Source organism: Anarhichas minor, unplaced genomic scaffold, assembly GCF_050575085.1.
Source record: "Anarhichas minor isolate MPS153535 unplaced genomic scaffold, ASM5057508v1 ptg000082l, whole genome shotgun sequence".
Taxonomy (NCBI): Eukaryota; Metazoa; Chordata; class Actinopteri; order Perciformes; family Anarhichadidae; genus Anarhichas; species Anarhichas minor.
Genome location: NW_027466528.1, coordinates 194,061 through 219,749, shown reverse-complemented (window position 1 = coordinate 219,749; position 25,689 = coordinate 194,061). Strand labels below are relative to the sequence as shown.

The window sequence follows — 25,689 nt, the reverse complement described above, 5'->3', positions numbered from 1 at the left end:
TGTTCTTTCCGTATGTTCAACATGTGCTTTTAATTTGAAGGATATATTAACATGGTTCCGGTCACGTTCTCCTATCTCCGGCTAGCTTGACGCAGCGGTGTGAGTCCAATGGAAACCTTCGTCGCAACCCGGAGGAGACAATCGAGTGCTGATTTAGCTGAAAAATAGAAGTCGATATAATCATATGGGGTTATTAACTGCATCTGTTCTCATCAGTCTGGGTTTGCGGTTCTAGCCGTTGCGTTTAAAATCGGCTATTTTACCGTTAACGTTGTCCGCTCGGCCTTGTTTATATTTGTGCAGCTTGAAGCAGGCCCGGAAACACCACAGAAGAAGAAGAAGAAGAAGCAGCAGCAGGCCTGTGCGAGTTTAACGTTTCGGGTCCGGAGTGTGTTTTGTGCGGATCGGCCCTTTAGCTCACCAAGTAAGTATATAAATAAGTATATAAATAACACCCGATGTTCGTTTACGGTCTATGTTTTGGAGTTTTGGCTTGTGTTAGCTGTTAGCTCTAAAGCTAGCTGTTAGCTTGAAGCTAGCGACGGCTCCAGTCTCCTGTGTTGAGCTTTTTGCTAATGCTAACAGTAACTTCGTGCGTTATATTTGATATTTACTGCTTGATTTGTGTGTTTTAATGTGTTTCACCTCATTGTGTCCTACCAGCGCTGATGTTAGCAGTGTGTATACTATATATATAATAATATATAATATAGTATGTTAGCGCCATTAGCTCGCTGCTAAGCTAACGTTAGCTTTGTTTTGTCTCACCAGCTGGCTGAGAAGAACTCGAGCTGTTTGCTAGTTATTCTCACACCTCGCTGACGTTACGTCATCTATTTTATTAATCTCATTATACATTTAATTTGCTGCTTAGAATGATACAAATCATCAAACATTTTATTATTTGGGAGCAAAAACATTGAGAGAGAATATTTATTTGAGTTAGTCGTTTATCAACTTGACTGGTCACTGTTGTTGCAAACTTAAATAATAATACAAGTTATGTAAGTGTCTACATATTCTCGCGCATGTGTGTGAGAATATGTAGACACACACACACACACACATATTCTTGATGTGAGGAATCACATCCGTGATGTCGGTGATAAACAGTCCTTTGAACTCTATTGTTATCATGTGAACTCTGACCTTTCTGCTCTCTCCTCTCAGAGAATATGACCCAGATGCAACAATGACATCCAGATTTGGGAAAACCTACAGCCGCAAGGGAGGAGAGGGCACGTCCAAGTTTGACGAGGTGCTGTCCACCAAGAGAGGCACCCTGAGCACCAAATGGGGCGACACCACCTACAAGGCCAAGGTGGGATCCAAGCGCGTCGGCGCGCCCAAGAATGACTCGGTCCTGGAGGTTTACAAGAGGCCCCGTCCGAGCGGAGACGGCTTCGAGGATCCGTTTGGATTTGACAGCGACGAGGAATCCAAGCCGGTTTCGTCTCGCAGTGGAAACAAGTCGTCGCCCGCTAAGCCGAGCTCCGCAGAGCCTCCGCAAGCGGAAAGGCCGGGGCTGTCTCTGTCCAGCCTCCAGGGGGGGTCCCACGCTTTGACGTCTCCTCGAGGGACGTCGTGGCTGCCCAATGACCAGGACCAGCCCAGGGTGGTGGAGGACACGGCTCAGTTCTTCAACAGCAGCAGTGCCAGCATAGGTAAGACACACAATACGAAACCTTTAAAGCCTGAACCTGGACTACGACTGCATCTGCAGTTATTCAGTATCAACTCATCTATTCATTAATGTAGTTGCCCAATGTCTAAAATGTCGTTAGAGGTCTTTAGAGGACTTTAAAGTGGTGTCCTAGCGGTACTAATTTCATTAATTCATTAAGCAGTAAAAGATATTGACTTTATATTAACAGAACAGCGAATGACATGACGACGGCTTTTCTAGATTTAGTACAGCAACGTATTGATTGCTGTTTAAAGCACACAACAACCCCCGATTTAATTTAGTTTAATTTAATTACAGTGTGGTCACAATGCACTCGCTGAATGTGCTGACATGTGATGATCTAAATGCTCCGTACTTTGGTCTTTTGATATAGTGGCATGAATAATATTCTTTGAATCTATTGATGTCAACTCTGAGCGGCTTCTGTCGGGTGATAGAAGTTAAGCCTTCGCTGAACTTATTTATTATCTGAACTTCTGGCCGGGATGAGCTCATCGTGAGCCCTGATTTTCATTCATAACGGATTGAAAACAAGCGTCGATGGACAGATGCCATCTCTCCGTCTCATCCTGAGGCTCGTGTGAACCAAACACACATTAGTTTTGGTACAAAACAAAAATCATTAAGTGTCTTCCCTTCAGTTTCTAGATTTAGAAGAAATCGGTGTTGTAGTTTCTCTACACGCAGCCGGTCGCTTTCAGCTCGATTGCTCCTCAGCCTTCCGTGACTGCTGCTGGCCTCCTGCCAGAGACGAGAGCCACTCGAACCGACTCCCAACGACAAGCTGGGCCTCTGAGCACAGTCCAGTGCTGGGACACTGAGCCACATGTGAAGGGATGCCAGCGCGATGCTGAAGTTCATCTGAAACACTGCCACGGCTATGTTGACTCAGTAAATAGGTCAAAATCCTTCAACAAATACTACTTTATATAAAGTATGGCAATACTGTAGAGTTGGCTGTTGCTACTTTCAGACTGGTGTTTATATTCAAGAAGATTGTGAAACACTGTTAAACAATTAACTGTAAAAACTACATCATATAAGAAGCTGGTTATCCCCTCTGTCCGACTTTTAATGAATCCACAAAATGTACAACGATAATGAAGAGATATACTTGAATTAGTTTATTTAATCCTACATTAAACGTTCTGTGTGTCAGGAAATATGGATTTTATGGTTTTATTTCGGTGAATCTGAATTTGTGTTTCAGAATGTAAAGTTCTACATGATGTTTGGATGTTTAGTTTAGACCAAATTATGCCGTGTTCTGCATTATTGGATGTCCTGGAGTAAATCCTCAGGATTGAGGCCAATCTGCTATTCTTCACATTGAACATCGTCTGTTAGCGTCTCTTAAACCACCTCGCTGTCGTCCTTTCAAACCACTGTTAGTCATTGTTGTGAGAGAAACATGAAGTGACACAAAGCGAACAGAAGCCTCTCGTTGTAGTTGATATGTGGACGTGTGTGAGCAGAGACTCTCTGGGGGGAAATAAGGACATTTTCAGGCTTTCTAACTTCATTAGTTTGTCCTTGATGGGTATGAAGAGAGGCACACATGAAGGAATAAACCATTCAAAGTGTCATTAAATGTTCTCCTATTATAGTGTCAGTGTTGCCATGGCAGATATATATTTTACATGCAGAGAGATTAAGCTATAAAACCAATTTTAATAGATTTACGACTCGTAGGCTAAATATGCACTGTGCAGGGTTTGATGAAACTGTTATTTAAACATTTCGTTGACGTTAAAGCTGTGGTGGCACACCCAGCTTCCACTTCACTCTATCAGGGTCACCAGTCGTTTTGGGGCTGACTGTATCATCACAGACGGTTTATTTAAAGAACGTGGCAGCGTTGAGGATAAGACTTCATGTTGTTCGTGGTGGACTTTTCTTATTACTGAGTAACTGGTTATGAAAACCACTGTGAGGTGGTCAGAGTGCAGTAGTTAGTTTAATTAATGAAAGAATGGTGTTATGATCGTATTTAAGACTTCAGACTGAGCATATTTAGGGTTAAATTAGTTCTCTAAGGAATGTTACACGATGAAGCTCATCAGTCCTCGACTGAGTCCTCACACCCCCACAGCCCGTGTGTCCTTGAGCAAGACTAGAACACCTCCTCCTCCTAACGCCGTCCTCTCTGGAGACCTCGACTAACGGCCTGAAACAAGTCCAATGATCGATCAGACTTCACCATCTTAGACCTGCTAACTGTCTAACAGAGCTCCTGGTCGTCCACACTAACTATGTGTTTGTGCACAACGCTCTGTTGGTTGCAGTCTTCTCTGAAATGCCAGAGGGCGGACAAACTAAATATGCAGAAATCCATCATAACGTGAGGGATGGACAGGTTGTGCATCTCCTCCAGCTGTCTGCAGGTCTCCAGTGACTCTGTTCATTTGTCTTTTCACAGCGTTGCACTAACTACTGATCCTCATTTCACAGCCGACACTGTTGCTGCTCTACAGCAGTTCACACAAATGCACTCCATTCTGCAAATGTTTTATCCTTTTATTTCCCAAATTTGTATTTGTCAAATCTGCTGTGAAGACAGTGAAGCAGCAGAATGGCCTACTTTCTAGGTCTGCTGTGCTTCGATAACACGGCCTTTACAACAACCCACAGCTGTTTCACAGACACAGAGATCCTCTGATGTTACACTGTGGAGCAATTTCCTGTGTTTGCTCAGAGTAACGAGTCCAGTGTTGTCACCCGTGTGTGTGTGTGTGTGTGTGTGTGTGTGTGTTTTCTGTGTGTGTGACGGTGCTTTAAAAAAAAAAAAAAAAAAAAAAAAAAATGGTGCAATCTTTATGCACATCTCCGTTGTGCTCTTCAGCCTGTGAAGTTAACCAGAAGCACACAGTGTGTTGTATGGTTGTACAGATAGTATTGTGTAGGTTGTAACGCTCCAGTATTCACTATGAAGACATGGAGCAGGTTTGAAAACTGTGGACAGATGTCAGCTGTCTGGAGGTAACGTGTCAGCAAACACATTATTAAAGAATTAAATCTGATTGCATTGAATTTAACAGCATCCATAATAATTCTGCATATCAACCGATTGACTTTCCCCTTTAATTGCTAAATTGTCCTTTTGTTCAGATCAATTACTCTCTTAGTAAGTCCGGTTCAGAGAATACATGTGTATTATTATATAATAATGTATTATTATATATCGTAGCACCACTGACTGTTGACATTGAGGCTGAAATAATAAGTCGATTAATTGGTGAGAGTTGATTATCTTTGGGGGTTTTGACTGTTTCTCGTCTCCTTTGTCAACTTGTGATGTTTGAGTTTCACCATTTTCTGACATTTTATAGACTAAACGACTAATAATGAAATATAATGCATATTAAAGTAGCTGTAAATATTACAAGCTGACACAGTTTACCTAACCTTACTATGAACTAACTTCACTTTAAAACACACAAACATTTCTCTGATATTTTACTGATTCTGAGTCCGTTTTCTTTTCTGTAGGAAAGTCCCAGCAGACGTCCTCGCTGTCAGAGAACCAGCACAGCTACTCGTGGTACCAAAATGCTTCTGAGAGCGATAAGAAGCCCCTGGCGCAGACCACCACCCTGAAGACGGGGTCCAAGGCAGAGTCCACCTACGACTCCTGGGACGCCATCATGGGTCTCCGTCCGCCCTCGCCCAGCCAAGAACCTCGCAACCCGGCCCCGACGCTGTCCTGGGCTACAGCAGGCATCACTGTGGGCAGCTCTGAGCTCCGGCAGACCCGGCATGTTGAGATGCCCCCCTCTCCCCCACGGCTCCGGAGCCCCAGTGAGAGCCTAGAGGACCTAGGGGGCGACTCTGACTTCCTTGTGGAGCCGTCTGACTACTCCCAGACTTCCTCCAACGCCTCACTTGTCAGAAACTCTAACTGTCGGACGTACAGGAGGCCCAACAAACAGGGCTCTGGCAAAACCTCGGACTCCAGCAGCTCTGCCAGCACTGCTTCTAGCTCAGATCCTCCCAAGTCCACATCGGACGGCAGTAATAAGACGGCGGGTGGTGGTCGGGGACGGGGCAGGACGAGGGACTTCACGGTGATGCACCCCTCTTCTGTGTCCATGTGTAACGTCACCATCCAGGAACGAGGAGGGGAGGAGTTCAGCACCGATGCGGCGCCCTCTAGTGGTAGCAGCAGTGCCGGGTCCGGCAGCACCACGGAGCTGGGAGAGGCGGGATGGCAGCGGAAGAAGACGGAACAACAAAACACAAGGTAGAACCAGAATTGTCTTTATTATTATTATTATTATTATTATGTTCAAATGGACCGGCAACAAGTGAGACGACTCTGTTTGGGTTTCTGAGGGCCGGCTGGATAATCTCATGAAGCCTGTTTGGATAAGGATGCCAAATGTGAGAAGAAAGCTTTGTTGTAAACATGCAGACATCTCCAACATGGGCGAGGAGGCAATTATAAATCATATGCAAGATCATAAACACCAGTCCTGTCACAACATCCTCTGCTCACGGAGTCACAAAGTCAAACACGGTCTGAAGAAGTTCTGGAAATGTGAGTGTGTAGAGTTGTGCAGAATGTGTGTGAACCCTGGACTCTAGTGGCCGCTGGTCAGTTTTTAAACAAACATTGCCGTATTGCTTATTACTAACGCAGTACCAGTTTGATTTACTGCTGTCACAGGTTGCCGGTGGAGCTACTCATTAACGGGTTATAATGACAAATACCGGTTCAGCTTGTTTGCATTAAATCAAACCGGTTTAAGCTGGAACACCAGACCTGCAGAACAACACCAACCTTTCAATCGTAACGTTTACTTTGACTGTTTTAGTTTAGTCGGTTCATAAACCGACGGAACTTCTTCCACTTCTACTCCAAACATGGCAGGCTGAGGTTTAAGTACATTAGTCTAAAACGATGCACAAAGCCTCCAGAATGTTTACATTTGATGAAATGATGCAGCCTTAAAAAGTCTTTTGAAACATCACATAGCTTCAATAAAGAGCTGCACCAAACAGAGTATTCAGGTGCATTGTACTGTAACTCGGAGTGCAATCAGATGGTTTTAACAACCTGGAAGTGGAAACAGGGAGAAACCTAAACGTTTGGATTAAACCAGATTTCCTTCCTGTCTGAATTCTGTCTCCTTCAAGAACTGAAGACATTCACGGTTTCTCGCCGTCTGACTTCAGACTGATTTAAGTTTGTGATTAAAGGTTAAAGCAAATGTCTTGAACAGGGTTGTTTAAAGATGTGTCTGCTCACGCACACAGGGACAGTTGATCATTTTGTGAAGCTTTGCATTTCATGCATCCCTGAGGTTCCAGGTTTCATTTCTGACTGATTTCAGCATTCAATCATCTACGACATATCTGGCTTTTATACTTAATCCTCTTTATTTACCAAAGACAACAAACGCATTCATGTTTGCTCTCAGTCCCGCGGTTGAAATGAACAGATTAGTTAGTCGACTGGGGAACAAACATTTGGCAGGTTGCTCCTTCATGTCGACACATTTAGTTGAAGCCTGAAGTTGGAAACTAATGAATTCACTTGAGAGGTTTACAGACTTCACTGCAGGATGCCGACTGAGTGAATCATTTAAAAATGTCTTTTTTTTAAATTCACGAACCAGCTTTGTCATTTTCCTAACTGCAGGATGTAAAGCATGTTTTCTCTGACCTGTCCTCAGGTTCAAACCAACCCAGACAAAGTCAAAGAAGGACAGTAAGCCGGACCTATTTGGTTTCGAAGACGCAGACGCTCATCAGGAGGAGAACAGTGGCGACAACTCAGACGGACGATCCAGTTACAAGATCCAGTACTTCGGCTTTGACGACATGAGCGACAGCGACGGCGCTGACGATGACGGCGCTAAAGAGAGGAGGAGGGCCAAGAAGGCTGCGGCCGCCCAAAAGAGAGAGAGAACCCCGGTGGTAGAACCCATGGAGGAAACACTGACTGAAGAGCCGCCGGATCCCTTCGAAAACCTGGAGAGGCTGGAGAGACTGGAGAGGCTGGAGAGACTGGAGATGCTGGATCGACCGGCAGCCAAGGAGAACAAGAAGAACTCTGAGAGGCAGGACAGCCGGATACGAGCAGGTCAGAACACATACATGTGTATGTGCTGTATACATATAGGGTAGTTTGGATGTGTAATTGTGTGAGAAGATGAGCTAAAAAGCGTGACAAGCAGCATAACTGGGTATAGACAGTCACTGTTATTTATTACAGTGAAGTATCTGCATTAAGGGTCCAATCCACAGCTAATGTGTCGCTGATGTGATGCATGTAGTAAAGGGTTCCACTCATCCTGACTGGCTGTGAAGTTCTGGTTGATGGTGACTGTGTGTTTGGTCTGCAGACGTGATGGACTTCTCAGAGGACGGCCTCAGAGTGGTGGCCGGGGCTCCCAGGAGGCCGTCTCCGGGCAAAGCCACCGAGAAGAACCCGGACACCTTCCGGAGGATCTTCAGCGCGCACAAGAAGGTCAGAAACAACGCCACGTTCACCCACGTCACTGCTAACAGGCTCACACTGCATACACACACACTATAGATCACCGCTAGCTTTCATGTTACAGCCTCAAACGTCACTTGTTAGAATCCATGGATCTGCTGTGAATGTGTAGACCAGGAAGTATAAATATAATGCAAAATACTGACAATAATCACGTCGTCCTGCTGCTGACTAGTGGTTTGATTGATTCCATGTCATGTTCTTGTCAGTAAATCCCATAAAATGAGCCAAACCAACAACAATATATCATCTTCATCTTCCTGCCCCATCGTTGTCCAAACACATCAGTGAGCCACACTGGTGCACGTTGGTGTAAGAGCCACATGTGTGTGTTCATGTAGTGGATGTAAACTAAACGGAGCAGCCTTTATTGATTTTATATTGACTCTCAAAATGAGCTGCATTTCACTTTTGACTTTTAAAGATGAGCTCAATAGTACTCATCTGTTAGTATGGTGGCTCACATGGGTCATTCTGTGTATGTGAAGCATATTTAAACCCTCAACTTTAAAACCTTTCCTCGTTACATTTCAAAAAGAGATCTGCATGTACGCACCCATGAGGACGGGACCGCCTACGCCCAGTGTGACGCAGTACTGTGTGTGTGTGTGTGTGTTGGGCTCTGGTTTCTTCATGCTGGACGATGGGAGGGATTAAGTCGTCTGTGAACATCTCTGAACATCTTCTCGTTTATTCATCAGCGTGCTAATAGCCGTCACTCCCCGTCTCTCTCAGACTGTGCTGACTGGTTATCAGACTCTATTGATTTCATGAGAGCCCTGCGCCTTTTTTTATTGAACAGATCGATGTCATCAATCCAGACCGGTCTTAAGTAGCTCATATCTACTGTACATATGAATCGTCAGCGTTTCTTACTCGAGGTTGTTTTGTTTCTCTTGTATGAATCTCGCTGCATTTAAAAGTCTTCCATCGGGAGCAAAAAGCTGGATTAAAATGAGGCTTCAGTCTCGTCGTGTTCTTAATTAGATCCTTAGTTTGTCTTAACGAGCTCTGCAAGGCCTCGCTTCACCGCAGCTGCTACAGTCGGCTTATTTATGTTTTTTATTTCTATAAATCGTGCGTCAGTTATATCAGAACATTCAGCCAGAAAAAAACTCAGAAAAGTGTTTTGAAAAAGAAATAACTTCCACTTAACGAAGCACTCGAACCGGGAAAAAAACACGTTTTAGCAGTTCAGTGTTTCCCATTAGTTACCTCCACTGTGGCCTCATTTGTCCTCATTTGTGCCACAGTTTCCTCATGAGCACATCTCAGTTCTTCACAGATCTAACCTCTCCATTCTGCTCTCAAAGTACACCAGATTGATGCGTTTATTTCCCCTGAACCTCTCAGCGGGTCCACGGTCGCCACAGTCTCCCAAAACACTGCAGTTTAACGGCATGTTATCTAGTCTGAAGTAGCCTCGAGGACATGAACTGTGATCCGTGCTCTCTGGTCGCTTCGTCAGCAGTAGTCGAGGCAGAGAAACTTTGTTTGGAAGTTATCGCTCAGCACACGAGAACTCTTGAAGTGAAAGATGTAAAGTATGGTTTCTCATTGCAGACCAGCTGTGAGTATTAGTAGGCTCACCGCCCATAGGAGCATGATAATGTACTCAATGTACTTAATGTACTTAATGTACTCGCACTATGACCTCCCTCTCAGCTGAATAATGTGCTCTCCTCTCGGTCTCCATCACTTCCTCTTGACCACTTTGTCTTTCATTTTTACCCGTGTGAATAATTCTCTCTACCTCCCTTCTCTTCTTCTTCTAATTGACTTTCTTTCTCTCTCTAACACGGTACATTCCGACTGCCTCACTCCATCTTCACTGAACATAATGGAGAGTAAGAGCCGAGTGGAGCTCATTATAGCAACAGCCCGTCTGAAGTGGCCGTCCTACGGTGGAGTTGTCAAAACTCTGCTTCAATTACAATAAACTGTGCGTCTCCGGCCGGCGCTTGCGGAGCCAGAGTGCCGTTAGGTCGGTCCGCTGAGGATGCTGGGAGATATTAGATTTGATCATAATGACAGAGGGTTTATTGAGGGGCAGTGATTACATCCATAACAACGAGCCTCATCAGAGCTCCAGTGTGGCTCTTTCCTCTGTTCTACCATTAACGGTAACACCAGGCCACTAGTTTGTGATATCAGATGAGCTCATTATCTAACTCTGGACATCTACAATGAGGCAGAAACTAACATGTTGATTAATGTGCTCTGTACCTGGTGAATACATAAATACATACAGTATCCCACGAGGAAAGAGAGGGAATGATATTCATCATGTTTGTAGATAGAACTGCTGATATGATATGAAGTATGAAGTAAATGTTGTTTGTACAATGTAATGGCGATAGAGTAATGACACCGTTGGGGTTTGGGTTGGTTCCCTATAAGCTTTTATTCTGTCTATCATCGGGTATGATCTCCCAGCAAAGGACACAAAGCCGTGGAAAACTAAACCAGTTTGTCGTGGTCAGTGGTGCCAACTGTGTCCCAGTGAAAGTATCTTCCACTCGCTCAGACGTGACTTAAAGCTGCTGCTGACTCTGAGCAGCATGGGGACTTAATTACTATACAATACGTTTTAATATATTTCTGTATCACTGTTCAGGGGCGATGAGTTTACTTCTTTTATATTTAGTTTATTCACAATCGAGCCACAGCAGGAACACAACCACGCTCTCCCACCTTCCCTCTTTCTCTCTCTCGTCTCTCCCACCTTCCCTCTTTCTCTCTCTCGTCTCTCCCACCTTCCCTCTTTCTCTCTCGTCTCTCCCACCTTCCCTCTTTCTCTCTCTCGTCTCTCCCACCTTCCCTCTTTCTCTCTCGTCTCTCCCACCTTCCCTCTTTCTCTCTCGTCTCTCCCACCTTCCCTCTTTCTCTCTCGTCTCTCCCACCTTCCCTCTTTCTCTCTCTCGTCTGTCCCACCTTCCCTCTTTCTCTCTCTCGTCTCTCCCACCTTCCCTCTTTCTCTCTCGTCTCTCCCACCTTCCCTCTTTCTCTCTCGTCTCTCCCACCTTCCCTCTTTCTCTCTCGTCTCTCCCACCTTCCCTCTTTCTCTCTCGTCTCTCCCACCTTCCCTCTTTCTCTCTCTCGTCTGTCCCACCTTCCCTCTTTCTCTCTCTCGTCTCTCCCACCTTCCCTCTTTCTCTCTCTCGTCTCTCCCACCTTCCCTCTTTCTCTCTCGTCTCTCCCACCTTCCCTCTTTCTCTCTCGTCTCTCCCACCTTCCCTCTTTCTCTCTCTCGTCTGTCCCACCTTCCCTCTTTCTCTCTCTCGTCTCTCCCACCTTCCCTCTTTCTCTCTCTCGTCTCTCCCACCTTCCCTCTTTCTCTCTCTCGTCTCTCCCACCTTCCCTCTTTCTCTCTCTCGTCTGTCCCACCTTCCCTCTTTCTCTCTCTCGTCTCTCCCACCTTCCCTCTTTCTCTCTCGTCTCTCCCACCTTCCCTCTTTCTCTCTCTCGTCTGTCCCACCTTCCCTCTTTCTCTCTCTCGTCTCTCCCACCTTCCCTCTTTCTCTCTCTCGTCTGTCCCACCTTCCCTCTTTCTCTCTCTCGTCTCTCCCACCTTCCCTCTTTCTCTCTCTCGTCTGTCCCACCTTCCCTCTTTCTCTCTCTCGTCTCTCCCACCTTCCCTCTTTCTCTCTCGTCTGTCCCACCTTCCCTCTTTCTCTCTCGTCTGTCCCACCTTCCCTCTTTCTCTCTCTCGTCTCTCCCACCTTCCCTCTTTCTCTCTCGTCTCTCCCACCTTCCCTCTTTCTCTCTCGTCTGTCCCACCTTCCCTCTTTCTCTCTCGTCTGTCCCACCTTCCCTCTTTCTCTCTCTCGTCTCTCCCACCTTCCCTCTTTCTCTCTCTCGTCTGTCCCACCTTCCCTCTTTCTCTCTCTCGTCTGTCCCACCTTCCCTCTTTCTCTCTCTCGTCTGTCCCACCTTCCCTCTTTCTCTCTCTCGTCTCTCCCACCTTCCCTCTTTCTCTCTCTCGTCTCTCCCACCTTCCCTCTTTCTCTCTCTCGTCTGTCCCACCTTCCCTCTTTCTCTCTCTCGTCTCTCCCACCTTCCCTCTTTCTCTCTCTCGTCTGTCCCACCTTCCCTCTTTCTCTCTCTCGTCTCTCCCACCTTCCCTCTTTCTCTCTCTCGTCTGTCCCACCTTCCCTCTTTCTCTCTCTCGTCTCTCCCACCTTCCCTCTTTCTCTCTCGTCTCTCCCACCTTCCCTCTTTCTCTCTCGTCTGTCCCACCTTCCCTCTTTCTCTCTCTCGTCTCTCCCACCTTCCCTCTTTCTCTCTCTCGTCTCTCCCACCTTCCCTCTTTCTCTCTCGTCTCTCCCACCTTCCCTCTTTCTCTCTCTCGTCTCTCCCACCTTCCCTCTTTCTCTCTCTCGTCTGTCCCACCTTCCCTCTTTCTCTCTCTCGTCTGTCCCACCTTCCCTCTTTCTCTCTCTCGTCTGTCCCACCTTCCCTCTTTCTCTCTCTCGTCTGTCCCACCTTCCCTCTTTCTCTCTCGTCTGTCCCACCTTCCCTCTTTCTCTCTCTCGTCTCTCCCACCTTCCCTCTTTCTCTCTCTCGTCTCTCCCACCTTCCCTCTTTCTCTCTCTCGTCTCTCCCACCTTCCCTCTTTCTCTCTCTCGTCTCTCCCACCTTCCCTCTTTCTCTCTCTCGTCTGTCCCACCTTCCCTCTTTCTCTCTCTCGTCTCTCCCACCTTCCCTCTTTCTCTCTCTCGTCTCTCCCACCTTCCCTCTTTCTCTCTCTCGTCTCTCCCACCTTCCCTCTTTCTCTCTCGTCTCTCCCACCTTCCCTCTTTCTCTCTCGTCTCTCCCACCTTCCCTCTTTCTCTCTCGTCTCTCCCACCTTCCCTCTTTCTCTCTCGTCTGTCCCACCTTCCCTCTTTCTCTCTCTCGTCTCTCCCACCTTCCCTCTTTCTCTCTCTCGTCTCTCCCACCTTCCCTCTTTCTCTCTCTCGTCTCTCCCACCTTCCCTCTTTCTCTCTCTCGTCTCTCCCACCTTCCCTCTTTCTCTCTCTCGTCTCTCCCACCTTCCCTCTTTCTCTCTCGTCTGTCCCACCTTCCCTCTTTCTCTCTCGTCTCTCCCACCTTCCCTCTTTCTCTCTCTCGTCTCTCCCACCTTCCCTCTTTCTCTCTCTCGTCTCTCCCACCTTCCCTCTTTCTCTCTCTCGTCTCTCCCACCTTCCCTCTTTCTCTCTCTCGTCTCTCCCACCTTCCCTCTTTCTCTCTCGTCTCTCCCACCTTCCCTCTTTCTCTCTCGTCTCTCCCACCTTCCCTCTTTCTCTCTCGTCTGTCCCACCTTCCCTCTTTCTCTCTCTCGTCTCTCCCACCTTCCCTCTTTCTCTCTCTCGTCTCTCCCACCTTCCCTCTTTCTCTCTCTCGTCTCTCCCACCTTCCCTCTTTCTCTCTCTCGTCTCTCCCACCTTCCCTCTTTCTCTCTCGTCTGTCCCACCTTCCCTCTTTCTCTCTCGTCTCTCCCACCTTCCCTCTTTCTCTCTCTCGTCTCTCCCACCTTCCCTCTTTCTCTCTCTCGTCTCTCCCACCTTCCCTCTTTCTCTCTCTCGTCTGTCCCACCTTCCCTCTTTCTCTCTCTCGTCTCTCCCACCTTCCCTCTTTCTCTCTCTCGTCTCTCCCACCTTCCCTCTTTCTCTCTCTCGTCTCTCCCACCTTCCCTCTTTCTCTCTCTCGTCTCTCCCACCTTCCCTCTTTCTCTCTCTCGTCTGTCCCACCATCCCTCTTTCTCTCTCTCGTCTCTCCCACCTTCCCTCTTTCTCTCTCTCGTCTGTCCCACCATCCCTCTTTCTCTCTCTCGTCTCTCCCATGCTGCTTAGCGGTGGGCGGGCGGGGCAGGTGTCCATCTGTGTCGTTCAGATTATCGCAGGAGAATTTTAATTCGGTGTGTTGATGTTCCCAAACTCCTCTTTTGTCTCTGCTTATTAACCCTGTGGTGTAACCCCCCCCCCCCCCCCCCCCCCCCCCCCCCACACACACCCCTCAGTGCTCTGCTCTTCAGCCAACTCTCTTCTCTCTTTTCTTGCTCCCGGTTCTTCCCCTCTTTTGTTCTTCATTATCAATGCCCGGCAGGTTTGGCAAAAATAGTGTGTGTGGGGTGCTGGCTGACTCTCCAGTTTAATATGCATCCAGTTTTCTTTCACCTCTTTCTGCCTCCTTCTCTCCATCGGTCTTTATTTCCTCCTCTTATTATTTTCCTCGTCTGTTTTTATCTACGAGCACATTTCTGTTTTTTGTTCATCTGTCTTCTTATCATTCTTCTACTGTGAGAAAGTGAAATGAAGTGTGTTGTAATGTGGACTTTATTCACGCCTCCGACTTTAAACCAGCACTTTTATTTTTGAACACAGAATGAAATCATAGAAACACAAGTTTCTTGAACGTAACCGGTGGAAGTCCTTTGCGGACCTCACAGTATTTGTTTTCAGTGTAAACACGCTCTATTATTTCAGTTTGTCTCACTTCTCTTGTGTGTGTTCATGTCACAGTCTCCCACCAAAGCTGTGTACAACGCCAGACACTGGACGCTGGAGAGCGAAGAGGAGGCCCCTTCAACTTTCTTGGCACGATCACAGACGGCTCCTGTAAGTTTTGAGAGCTCGCTACAATGGAGTAAAAAGGTTTTCACGTTGCATATGCAGCTCATAAAACGTGTTACTTCCACATCATCCCATCTTACCAGGCGCCCGTCTCAGCGGGAGGATCTGGTAAGGAGCCCTCCGATGCTAAGAAGGACGACGGGGTTTTTAAGGCTCCTCCCCCTCCGCCCAAAGTCACCAAATGTGTCACCCTCCCCACGGACCTGTACCAGGACACCATTACTGCACTCAAATGCCGCAAAGAGCACAAGGAGGTAAGAAGTTTCTCTTCACCGAAAACGACATACTTCAGTTGTCCATCCTCTGATGTATGAGGGACTTTTGCATTTTTATTCATTTCACTTAATACACATTTAACCTGCAAATGTACCTGAAGCTTAAAACAGAAATGCATAACAATGGACTTCAGGTATTAAGTCATCCTGGTGTAATTGAAACGTTTCTGGTTCAAATCCACCTGGACCTTTGTAACTTGCCTTCTCCCACATTCCCCGTCACTTTTTTACAAACTACATTTTGGACATATTCCACTTATCTGCCCCGCCCCTCTGTTTTCCAGCTGTATACAGTGGTCCAGCATGTGAAGCACTTCAACGACGTGGTGGAGTTTGGAGAGAACCAGGAGTTTACCGATGACTTTGAGTACCTGGCTACTGGTCTGAAGAGTGGACAACCTCTCAACACACGCTGCCTTAGGTAAGAACGCTGCAACAACCACTGTACCCTCTAAAGTGCTCCATTTTTATCACCATTTTCTGATGTCGTGTGCGTCTTTTTGTGTGTTTCTCCAGTGTGATCAGCCTGGCTACGCGCTGCGCCATGCCCAGCTTCAGGATGCACCTCAGGGCCAGAGGGAAGGTGGCTCAGGTCTTCAAAACGCTCAATGACGCCCCACAACACCCGGTAAGGATCGGTCGCTACAGATGAACCAAGCGCACCTGCAGTTCACTCTTTACAGTAATGACTGGAGAACAACAAGAGCAGGAACAATGCCAGTGTTTTATATATATTTTAGTTAAATCGATCATGACACCTGACATATAGCTCGGGTTTTATATGCTACTGAATGCTGTTAAAGGCTTAAACAGATTAGTGAGTGAAGGTCTGAGGGAGCTTCAGTTCAGTTCAGAAGCCTCAATATGTTCCTTTAAGCCAACGACGGTGGATGTTGCTCAGTGGACGGAGCGGGTCGTCTTTTGGTCACGAGGTTGGCGGTTCGATCCCCGGCTCCTACGGTCTGCATGCCGAGGTCTCTCGGCGTGTCTCCCCGGGCGCTTCACAGCCCTGTTCCTAATGCTTACTGTGGTTTAAATAACTAACTTCACTGTCATGAACTCCTTCTCACTCATCTCTGCAGAACCTGGCTCTGTGCACGGCGTCTCTCATGTACATCCTCAGCAGAGATCGGTTGAACATGGATCTGGACCGCTCGTGTCTGGACCTGATGATCCGGCTGCTGGAGATGGACCTGGACCAGGACCAGGGGGGCGGGGCCTGCACAGGGACAGACCCCGACCCCACCACTCAGTTCAGTGCCAGAGAAATCGCCAAGATGAAGGAGAAGATCAGGAAGCTCTGCGACACGGTGCACAACAAGCACCTGGACCTCCAGAACATAACGGTACTGAGCGGATCATTAGAGACTTCTTCTCACTGGATCAGTTTAACACCATGTACTCTGTGCTGCCTGCTGAGCAGTTTGGAGCGTTGCACCTCTCCCTCTGACTAATGATACTCTTTCAGTCGGGGTGACTCGCTGCCGCCCACATGTGTCAAGATATTTCTATCTTTTGTGCTGTAAAACATCCACAGTAAATATCAGCTTTGGGTGTTCGTCTCTTGCAATCAAAGAGGGAAGGTCTCCGTGGAGCCGCCATTTTATACCAGCGTTCAACAGTCATGCAGTCTGAAATCTATCAGAGAGAACGGAACCCAACTCCTGTGACGTTCCTCACATTCAGTTACTGAGACGTGACCTGTTTAACTGTGTGAGCTGATCAGACCGTTAACATTTAAGCCTTTTGTCCCTCCTCTCTTCCTGTAGACGGGTCATTTAGCCATGGAGACGTTACTGTCCCTGACTTCAAAGCGAGCCGGAGACTGGTTCAAAGAGGAGCTGCGACTACTGGGAGGACTGGACCACATCGTAGATAAAGGTTAGAGATGTGATTTAGACCGTGTGATGACTCCAAATAACAGAGATCACGATGCCTGTGGTTTCTGATTGCGTCTCCCTGTTTTTGTTCCTCCCTCCACAGTGAAGGAGTGTGTTGACAACTTGAACCAGGAGGGCGAGAAGGAGAAGATGGTGTCGTCTCTGTGGGGAGCTGAGAGGTGTTTACGGGTGTTGGAGAGTGTAAGTGCATCACAAACTAGACCCAACGAGGGTCGTGTTTAGGTCCAGACTGCAGAGAACTCAACTTCATCTTTTTAAGTCTGTAACTGAAAGAACAAGATGTGAACCAACAGGATGCAACAACAAATAGTTTCACGTTTAAATCGACACAAGAAAATATAATAATGTGCGTTTACCTGTAGCCTGTTACACTACTGAGTGGTGCCTGCTGACGTCTTTTGTTCCTGATATCATTATAATATCTGTGATCAATTTATTTGTATGTGCCATGATCATTTTTTACTTTTAATTTACATACTTTTCTAATCTTAGATTAAAAAATAAGGAATCTACAATATTATTCTGGCAAAACTTTGTTTTCTTTTTCTGTGCGATCAGACTTATAAAATTAATCACCAATTCTGTTCCTCACTTTCCTCTCCGAGCGTCTGTTGACTGATTGAGGTAGATTTCATGAACCCATAACGATCCACCGACCACACAAATCCCTCTAACTTTGGAGCCAAACCTTCTGCAACAACCAACAAGTTGACACGCTTTAGAAAACAAAAAGAGAGAAAAGTTCAAATCTCATGTTTCACATTTCATTTTGTGTAAATAAGTATTTGTTGTTGATGAGCTGAGGTTTTACCTGGTTATTACTGTTCACAAGATGAATACCAACGGTGGAGTTAAAGCATCTTAAAGATCACGAGTGGAACAAAAACTGGAAAAGAAAAAATAATTCTTCTTTGTGTGCACATGCAGGTGACGGTCCACAACCCAGAGAACCAGGGCTACTTGATCGCCTACAAAGACTCATCCCTCATCAACTCCTCTGCAAAGTGAGCACACACACACACACACACACACTCTCTCGCTCTCACACACACACACACACACACACACACACTCTCTCGCTCTCACACACACACACACACACACACACACACACTCTCTCTATCTATCTATCGTGTGAAGCAGTCTGAGTCTGTATGCCTGATGGGTAGTGTGTGTGTCATTATCAGGGTTTTGTTGTTTAATTTCCTGGTCGTGACATCCTGTCAGTCACAGAAGTGACCTTTGCCCTCTGACATCAGCCGAAAAAGAGAGGGAGAGAAAAGTCCACTGTGGAAATGACCTGACCTGTCTCTGTCTGTCTGTCTCTCTCTCTCTGTCTGTCTGTCTGTCTGTGTCTCTCTGTCTGTCTGTCTGTCTGTGTCTCTCTGTCTGTCTGTCTGTGTCTCTCTGTCTGTCTGTCTGTCTGTGTCTCTCTCTCTCTCCCCTTTATTTTTTTGTTTCAGGCACATCTGATTCGATTCATTTAAGAAAGAAAATCCGTCACTTTCAGAGCTGGTTCACCTCTTACTCCCGTTATTTCCTTTTTCCACAACAGTTGTAAGGACACCAGGAGCAAATGCCAGGAGTTGAGTTTTCATCAAAACAGCATTATGATCATGTTTTATCCGTTAACTTCATGCCTAATGAACCAGAGCACACAGAACAGTGTCATCTCCACATAAAACACACCGGGCTGCGTTACATCACTTACAACTTCACGCAGAACAATGAGGATCTGTTTTAACCCAATCACCTCTGGAATCAGTCAGCACGTTAGCGTGACGCTCACTTCCTACGTTGATGCCCTTCACCTGCTCTGCTCTGTGTGGAGAGGCTCGGCCTCGAGAACAGAAGATATTAATGATCACGTGACATTAAAGGAGCGATGCTGAATGAACGTAGAAACACTGACATCTACGCGGCTGAAGTTATACATCAACCTTAACAACGCAGATATATCTGTATCAAACGTGTCGTATGATGAGTAATAACTTGGATACGTTAGAGGTAACGTGTCTTCAGGTCAGTTTGACCTCAGTTTGACCTCTAGAGAGCTGATTATTCAACTGTAAGATGTCCCACTCATTTATTCATCACTGTTCTGTGATCACCACATTTCTTGTGTGTGTGTTATATGTAAACGGTGTCAGCCTCATAAATACAGTATCAGTGGAAATGCGTCGTTACTTTACCACCACCACCACCACCACCTCCTCCTCCTCCTCCTCCTCCACCCTGTGACCGGACACAGGGTCTGCAGTGAGGGGGGGGGGGTGAAGGCTAAATGGGTCAACAAAGAGCTGCTGTTTCTACGGGTGACGCAGGCCTCAGTCTGAGCGTTCAGCTGTCCTCTCTGTTAACTCGATTAACCCCCAAAACCACAGGGTGAGAGAGCGAGCACTGACACACACACACACACACACACACACACACTGGAGCTGTGTATTCATGGAGGACTCCAGGTCTTCTTCCTCTATCATTTACTCTTTTCCTCCCTCTTCACTTTTCTTTTCGTTACCGCACACGCTGCTCTCATTGTTTCAACCCAAACTCACCCGTCTGCCTCTCTGAGTATTTCAGCTGTCTGCAGGACTAATTCAGTTATCCACACACACACACACACACACGTCCTATTGTTTATTGACTCATCCGAGCAGGAACCAAAGCTTTTCTTGACGGACACGATGATATCTTCAAGGATTATTCTGCTTTATTAACTGCTCAGCAGTGAGTTTAGCATTTAAACTACAACATGAAGAACAGAAAGCAGGAAAATAAAGTGTTGTTGTGACTCTCTGTTGCACCCGACACCGCTCTTTTCTTTTTGTCTTTCCTTCCTCTCGCTCCGTCCTGCTGCTCAGACTCTGGTTTCTGCTCTGTGTTCAGTCACAACTGTCATTAGATTTAATCTACTTATTTACATCAGGCGGCTGACCTGCTTCACCCCTTCTGCTGGTGTGTGTGTGTGTGTGTGTGTGTGTGTGTGTGTGTGTGTGTGTGTGTGTGTGTGTGTGTGTGTGTGTGTGTGTGTGTGTGTGTGTGTGTGTGTGTGTGTGTGTGTGTGTGTGTGTGTGTGTGTGTGTGTGTGTGTGTGTGTGTGTGTGTGTGTGTGTGTGCGCGTGTGCGTGTGTGTGTGGAAAGAGGAGACTCAAGTAGAGATGACATCTGGATGTGAATCCAGATTGTTTGTGATGAACGAGCGACGATAAAGTATTTATTTCACGTTTCTTCTGATAAGACAGAGTTGTTGAATCCACAGAGAAGCTGTGATGAATACTGATGTGTTCTTGTTGCTGGTTATTTATTTACAACGTTTCATACATATCGTGTCATATAGCTGATGGTGTGATGACAGACAAGGATGTGTGAAGAGGTATTTCTGATTTTAAGTTCATTCAGGACAATTGTTCAGTTCATCTAAACATTTTCTTTCTCTTGTTGGGAGACGGAGCTTCACAGAACAGACAGTTCTTGAAGAGCTCTTTGGATCCACTCTCTTCATGTTGTCGCTGTGCATCCCTTCGATGCAAACACGCTGGAAACGCGCTAGATTCTAATTTCATTTTCTCTCTCAGGGTGCTGAGGAGGTGTGAGGAGATGATCCAGAGGTACAGCAGGGAGCTGAACTCAGACGGCGCCGTGGGGAAAGCAGTGGAGGACTGTATGAGGGCCATTATCGGAGTCCTGCTCAACCTGACGCACGACAACGGTCAGAATCACACTTAACTGCTCCACTTCAACACGTTCACAGGAGGTTTTGTTCCTGGAAACTAAGCGGTTGATTCATTTTAATGGATTTATTTATATTAAAAACACTGTGTGCTCATAAATGTGTGTCTGTGTGTAGAGTGGGGCAGCACGAAGACCGGCGAGCAGGAGGACTTAATCATGACGGCTCTGAACTGTGTCCTCAAAGTCCCTCAGTATCTTCCTCAAGAGCAGAGGTTCGACATCCGGGTACTGGTGAGTATCTCTCTCACACACGCACACACACACACACACACACACACACACACACACAGACTCTTGAAATGATAAGGTGGCAGATCAGTTAAATAACAAACTTCGACTGTGTGTGTGTGTGTGGCGTTCAGGGTCTGGGCCTGCTGATCAACCTGGTGGAGTACAGTGCCCGGAACAAGTACTGTCTGATGGAGATGGAGATGGAGGGAGGTCAGGGTCCCTGCGACTCCACCGTCCTGCTGAACCCTCCGCTCCAGGACATCACCCCCACCGGCCCGCTGAGCGCCATCGCTGCTCTCGTACAGGTACACATATATGTGTGTGTGTGTGTGTGTGTGTGTTCAGGCTGCACAAGGAAGCAGCTTAGCATCCGTCCAGGCTACACCTGCTACTATCAGGTTGGTTTCATCATCGATTAGTATTTTGAGTCTTTATGTTAGGAAATAGAGTTAGCTAAGTAGTCGAGAACACAGAACAACCAGCAACACCTCACATGTGTGAAGCTAGAAACAGTGTTTGACGTTTGTGCTTCATAAGTAACTTGTAACATAGCGGACTCTTAATTTAGATTGAGTCATCGTTAATTCATCGTTTTAGCCCGAACACAGACAGGAGGGACCTAACATAGGTCCCTCCTGTCTGCTTGACTCGCCTCCAGTAATATCTAGTCTCAGAGATATGTACGCAGCAGGTGGTGTACGGGAAATATTTCATGCTGATCACATTGTACATATTATAATGTGAATTAATAGTCATATCATCCTAATGATTAATCCGTGTTTTTGCTCTGCACGGCTCAGTTTCCCATGAGCACCACCCGAGCTCCATTTAAATCCAATCATCTCACTTAATCACATTAGTCTGATGCTCTCCCAGCGAGGTCAGCAGCTGACGTAGGCAGAGCAGCGAGAGCTAAGAACCAGAGCAGAGCTGCACATGATTTACTGTGGATACGGATTGTCCTGACTTCAGGAAGTGTTGAAATTAAGATTATCATAATTCACATGGAAAGTTTAGCATTTGTTCCTTTAAGTTTTAAAAACACGACTGCTTTAAAGACTTCACTGAGAGGAGCTTTTACACCAATTAACCCAGTAATAGTAATAGATAGAATACATACAATAATAAGTATATACGCAGGTAGCCTGACTACTGTGCCTTCACAGCAAAGAGGCTTTTATTCCGTCTACTCTTCGTCAGAAATGTAAAGCTCTTATTATGAAGGATTTGTAATTTCTGACTTTGGCGCCCCCCGGTGGTACTTTCGCTAACCTGCAACCGTCTCCGTGTTTGTCCTCCTCAGCTGTTCCTCCAGCGGGAGCGAGCCGCCATCAAGGCCGAGGAGCAGACCGATGACCTCATCAAGGAGGCGCCGAAGCCGGCGCTGGACAAGAGCGGCGAGTGGCAGGAGTCGGGCGGCGAGATCCAGTGGGTGGCCAACGACAACACCACCCCCACGGACAAACAGGAAGAGCAGAAGAAGAAGGAGAAGGACGAGGAGGACCAGGAGCTGGACCTCAACAAAGGTGCGTGTAGATTTAAGAATGAGAACAAACGACCTGAGAATGTTTCCTCCTCATCATCCTCTTCCTCCTCCTCTCAGCTCTGCAGCATGCAGGGAAGCACATGGAGGACAGCATCGTGGCCTCCTACACAGCACTGCTGCTGGGCTGCCTGTGTCAGGGGAGCACGGTGAGCGACACACACACACACACACACACACACACACACACACACACAAGGACAATATAGAAGTGATGCACTAAAGCTCAACATGCAAGTTTCCCAAAAAAAAAAAAGAATTCCTGTAAGGTTGATGATGGATACACACACACACACACACACTAGAGGACACACACACAGATCCATTACTTATGATGAATACATGCAGACATATAAAACTGAGGTATATGCATCACACACTCATAATTATCTGACATTTATCGTGTTTGACTCCCCCCCCCCCCCCTTGTCTCCCCACCAGCTGAATGTGACTACTGTGAGAGAGAACCTTCCTAAAGGAGATTTCTCCATCATGACAGAAATGCTGAAAAAGTTCCTCAACTTCATGAACCTCACTGTGAGTCTCAGCTGTTCATATCTGTCATCTGTAAATGACAGAGACGCAAACATAAACTGCTCCAACGTTTCTTAAATCAAATGTTCATTTACAATCAGTTTTTTCAGCTTTTAATTTAAAATACTGCTGCTGTGCATATGTGTTGATTTGCATAAATAGGTTCCAGACTCAGCCGTGTGTGTGTGTGTGTGTGTGTGTGTGTGTGTGTGTGTGTGTGTGTGTGTGTGTGTGTGTGTGTGTGTGTGTGACTGACCTCCTCTCTCTCTCTCCAGTGTGACATCGCCACCACAGGACAGAAGTCCATCTCCCGGATCATTGACTATCTGGAGCACTGCTAGAGAGAAGCCTGTCTCTCTCTCTCACAACCATCTTCTTCATCTTCGTCACCATTATCATCTTCATCACCTCAGAAGAATGAAACATGCCTGTTCCAGGAGTGAATCTAACACACACCTCTTCGCCTCCTCCTCCTCCTCCAGTAAACGGAGCTCGATAAGTGAATGAAAGAGAGTTTCTTTCCCCTAAATTAACTTACATTTGTTATGAGTTCATAGGTTATGATCAGATTTTATTTTACTTTTTTATTAAACAAACGGTCCGAGTCAGTATTTTATTTTCCTCCGGCCTCTCCTCTATTTATAAAAGTCTCTCAGAACGGCGGCTTCTTCTTCTTTTGTTGAATCTGTTTTTTGCTTTTGATACGTTTACTTTTTCAAAGTTCCCTCACAGTTCAGCCCCCCCCCCCCCCCCGATAATCGCCAAAACAACTCTAGTGGTTAAAAAACAACAACCACCGACCGAAATAATAGCTTTCCACGCTGTGTTCTTCTTCTTCTGACTCTTTGACCTCTCCACTCCTCCAGGAGGCGGTTTGAGGCAGATAAATCAAGTATTGATCCTTTCTGGCCAAAGAGCGCCGGAGCGGTGCCGGTTCAGACCCTGAATTGCAGGCTTTAGTGAAGTTAAGGTGGTATTTTAAGGCGGGACCGCCGGTAAACGTTGACGTTAGGTCTGTTGTTTAGCTTTTTCATCTCTATAACCAGAGATTGTCTCTCTGTGGACGTAAGAGCTCTTTGTTCCTCTGCAGGCCGAGAGGCCGAGCGCACACAACAACACACCTGAGACTGAATGACCCTCGAGGTTGTTTAAAACTCTCTGGAAACTTTAAACGACAGAAACTTTTCCCTTTCAAAGAATCGATCGCCCCCGCGCGTCTCTCACCGGGACCCGAGCCCTCCGGACCAGAACCTGTCCTCCTTCAGCTCCTTTCAATTACCGCTCAGAGACGAGCCCTCGATTACAGCACAGAGGTGAAGACGAGCTGCTCTGCTCTGGTGTGAACTCGACCACCAGCGGAGAGGCGTTCAAAGATCAGGTTGATACTTTCTTCTTCTTCTTCGGTTCGTTTTTTTAGCCACAAAGACTTCAGCTTGTAGCTTCTATGGATAAATCCTCCTCCGTCACATCTGATCTGTCTGTTTCACGTTTCCCTAAGCCTGCGGTGTCATTCCCAGGATGCATTGCAGCAGCATCAGAAGGAGAGTGCATTAGTTTGTGAACTGTAGAAACGTTGATCAGTCCAACACGCCGACTGAGAGGAAGTCAAAGTCTTCTTCTTCTGTTGTCTTCAGACTCTCAGACAGCAAGTAGAGACTGTGAGGACGTTTGTCCTCCATATTCATGTGACACTTTTTCATGAGGCAGCAATGATAAAGGGTTCATAAGTTGATGTGAATGTCTCATAAATGGTTAATAACTCATTTAGTTATTAGTTATCGGGGCAGATAATAGATAAGAATCTCTGGACGTTCTCTTTGATGAGACTTAAACTGAAGTTCATAAAGCATTGATTTATGAAGCATGAATACAGCCAGTGGTTAGAACCTTTGTACAGGCGGCCTCATGAAGAAGTGAAGGACGCGCTCACCGTGATGAAGACGAGCAGAGTGGAACACAGACGAAGATGTAAGACTTTCAAAATAACCCACAGCACTTCAGTTTAATCAAACCGAGAACAAAATGACAAAAACACGAATAGATGATTTTTAAATGATCACATGAGCAAAATCACTTTTTAAAGCTTTCGGTTCAAATTCGTCATTTGTTCTTTTAACTTGTGTTTAGTTGTTTCCTTCGGGGGGGAAGAGACATGATTCTGTCTTTGATTTGGAAAATTAAGAAATATTTGTTTATGTTGAATACAGACAAGTTCTCTAGAATTTGATCTGTTGTGAAAGTTTGAACCGCGTGTCGTCAACCATGTTCATCCCCCCCCCCCCCCCCCCCACACACACTCTTCAACCCTCACACTCCTTTTTTTTTTACTTTTACAAGAGCTTTATTCACAGACGTCTGGAAGAATGAATGGACGAGCTTATTGTACATAGTTCTTGTACATAGATTGATTTCCTCATGTAGGGGGAGAGGCTGATGGGGGGGGGGGGGGGGGGTTACATTTAAATTTAGACCGGTAGACTCTACTTTTCTGAATCTGACTCTTTTTCATTTTCTAAAGCCGTTCCTCCCGGTCGTGTTGTTCTGGACAGACGGACAGAGAGCTTCTTAAAGCCAACTGCAGGAAAACTTGATCTTTGTACCAATTTGCTGACTGATGTCTTTGGTTACCTGTATATAATTTTAAAATAATAAAAATTGCTACTTTCAGTA

At 46.3% G+C, this 25,689-nt stretch overlaps 1 protein-coding gene across 5 annotated transcripts; it reads left to right on the top strand.

The window, feature by feature from the left end:
- The first annotated feature begins 86 nt into the window (after window positions 1-86).
- LOC142938336 (wings apart-like protein homolog) lies at window positions 87-25,689 on the top strand. Of its 5 annotated transcripts, none has more exons than XR_012949555.1 (21): window positions 87-424; window positions 1,171-1,664; window positions 5,177-5,927; window positions 7,363-7,772; window positions 8,035-8,159; window positions 14,693-14,788; window positions 14,887-15,057; window positions 15,363-15,499; window positions 15,595-15,706; window positions 16,161-16,424; window positions 16,848-16,959; window positions 17,062-17,159; window positions 17,907-17,983; window positions 20,555-20,688; window positions 20,827-20,942; window positions 21,074-21,247; window positions 22,246-22,468; window positions 22,546-22,634; window positions 22,927-23,022; window positions 23,295-23,500; window positions 25,538-25,689. XR_012949555.1 is itself a non-coding variant. In XM_076081626.1 (20 exons), the coding sequence occupies exons 2-20, from the start codon at window positions 1,193-1,195 to the stop codon at window positions 23,358-23,360; spliced, it is 3,723 nt and encodes a 1,240-aa protein (XP_075937741.1). In that variant the 5' UTR covers window positions 87-424; window positions 1,171-1,192; the 3' UTR covers window positions 23,361-25,689. The 5 variants fall into 5 exon arrangements, 1 of the variants encoding a protein (XP_075937741.1); XR_012949554.1 differs by having other exon boundaries at window positions 23,295-23,518; XR_012949553.1 differs by having other exon boundaries at window positions 23,295-24,397.

Bases quoted from the DNA above. Each gene is read 5' to 3' on its own strand.
- LOC142938336 (XM_076081626.1), top strand. From the start codon at position 1,193: ATGACATCCAGATTTGGGAAAACCTACAGCCGCAAGGGAGGAGAGGGC. The intron at 15,500-15,594 runs GTAAGAACGCTG...GTGTTTCTCCAG, and splicing joins CTCAACACACGCTGCCTTAG to TGTGATCAGCCTGGCTACGC. The intron at 22,635-22,926 runs GTGAGCGACACA...TCTCCCCACCAG, and splicing joins GCCTGTGTCAGGGGAGCACG to CTGAATGTGACTACTGTGAG.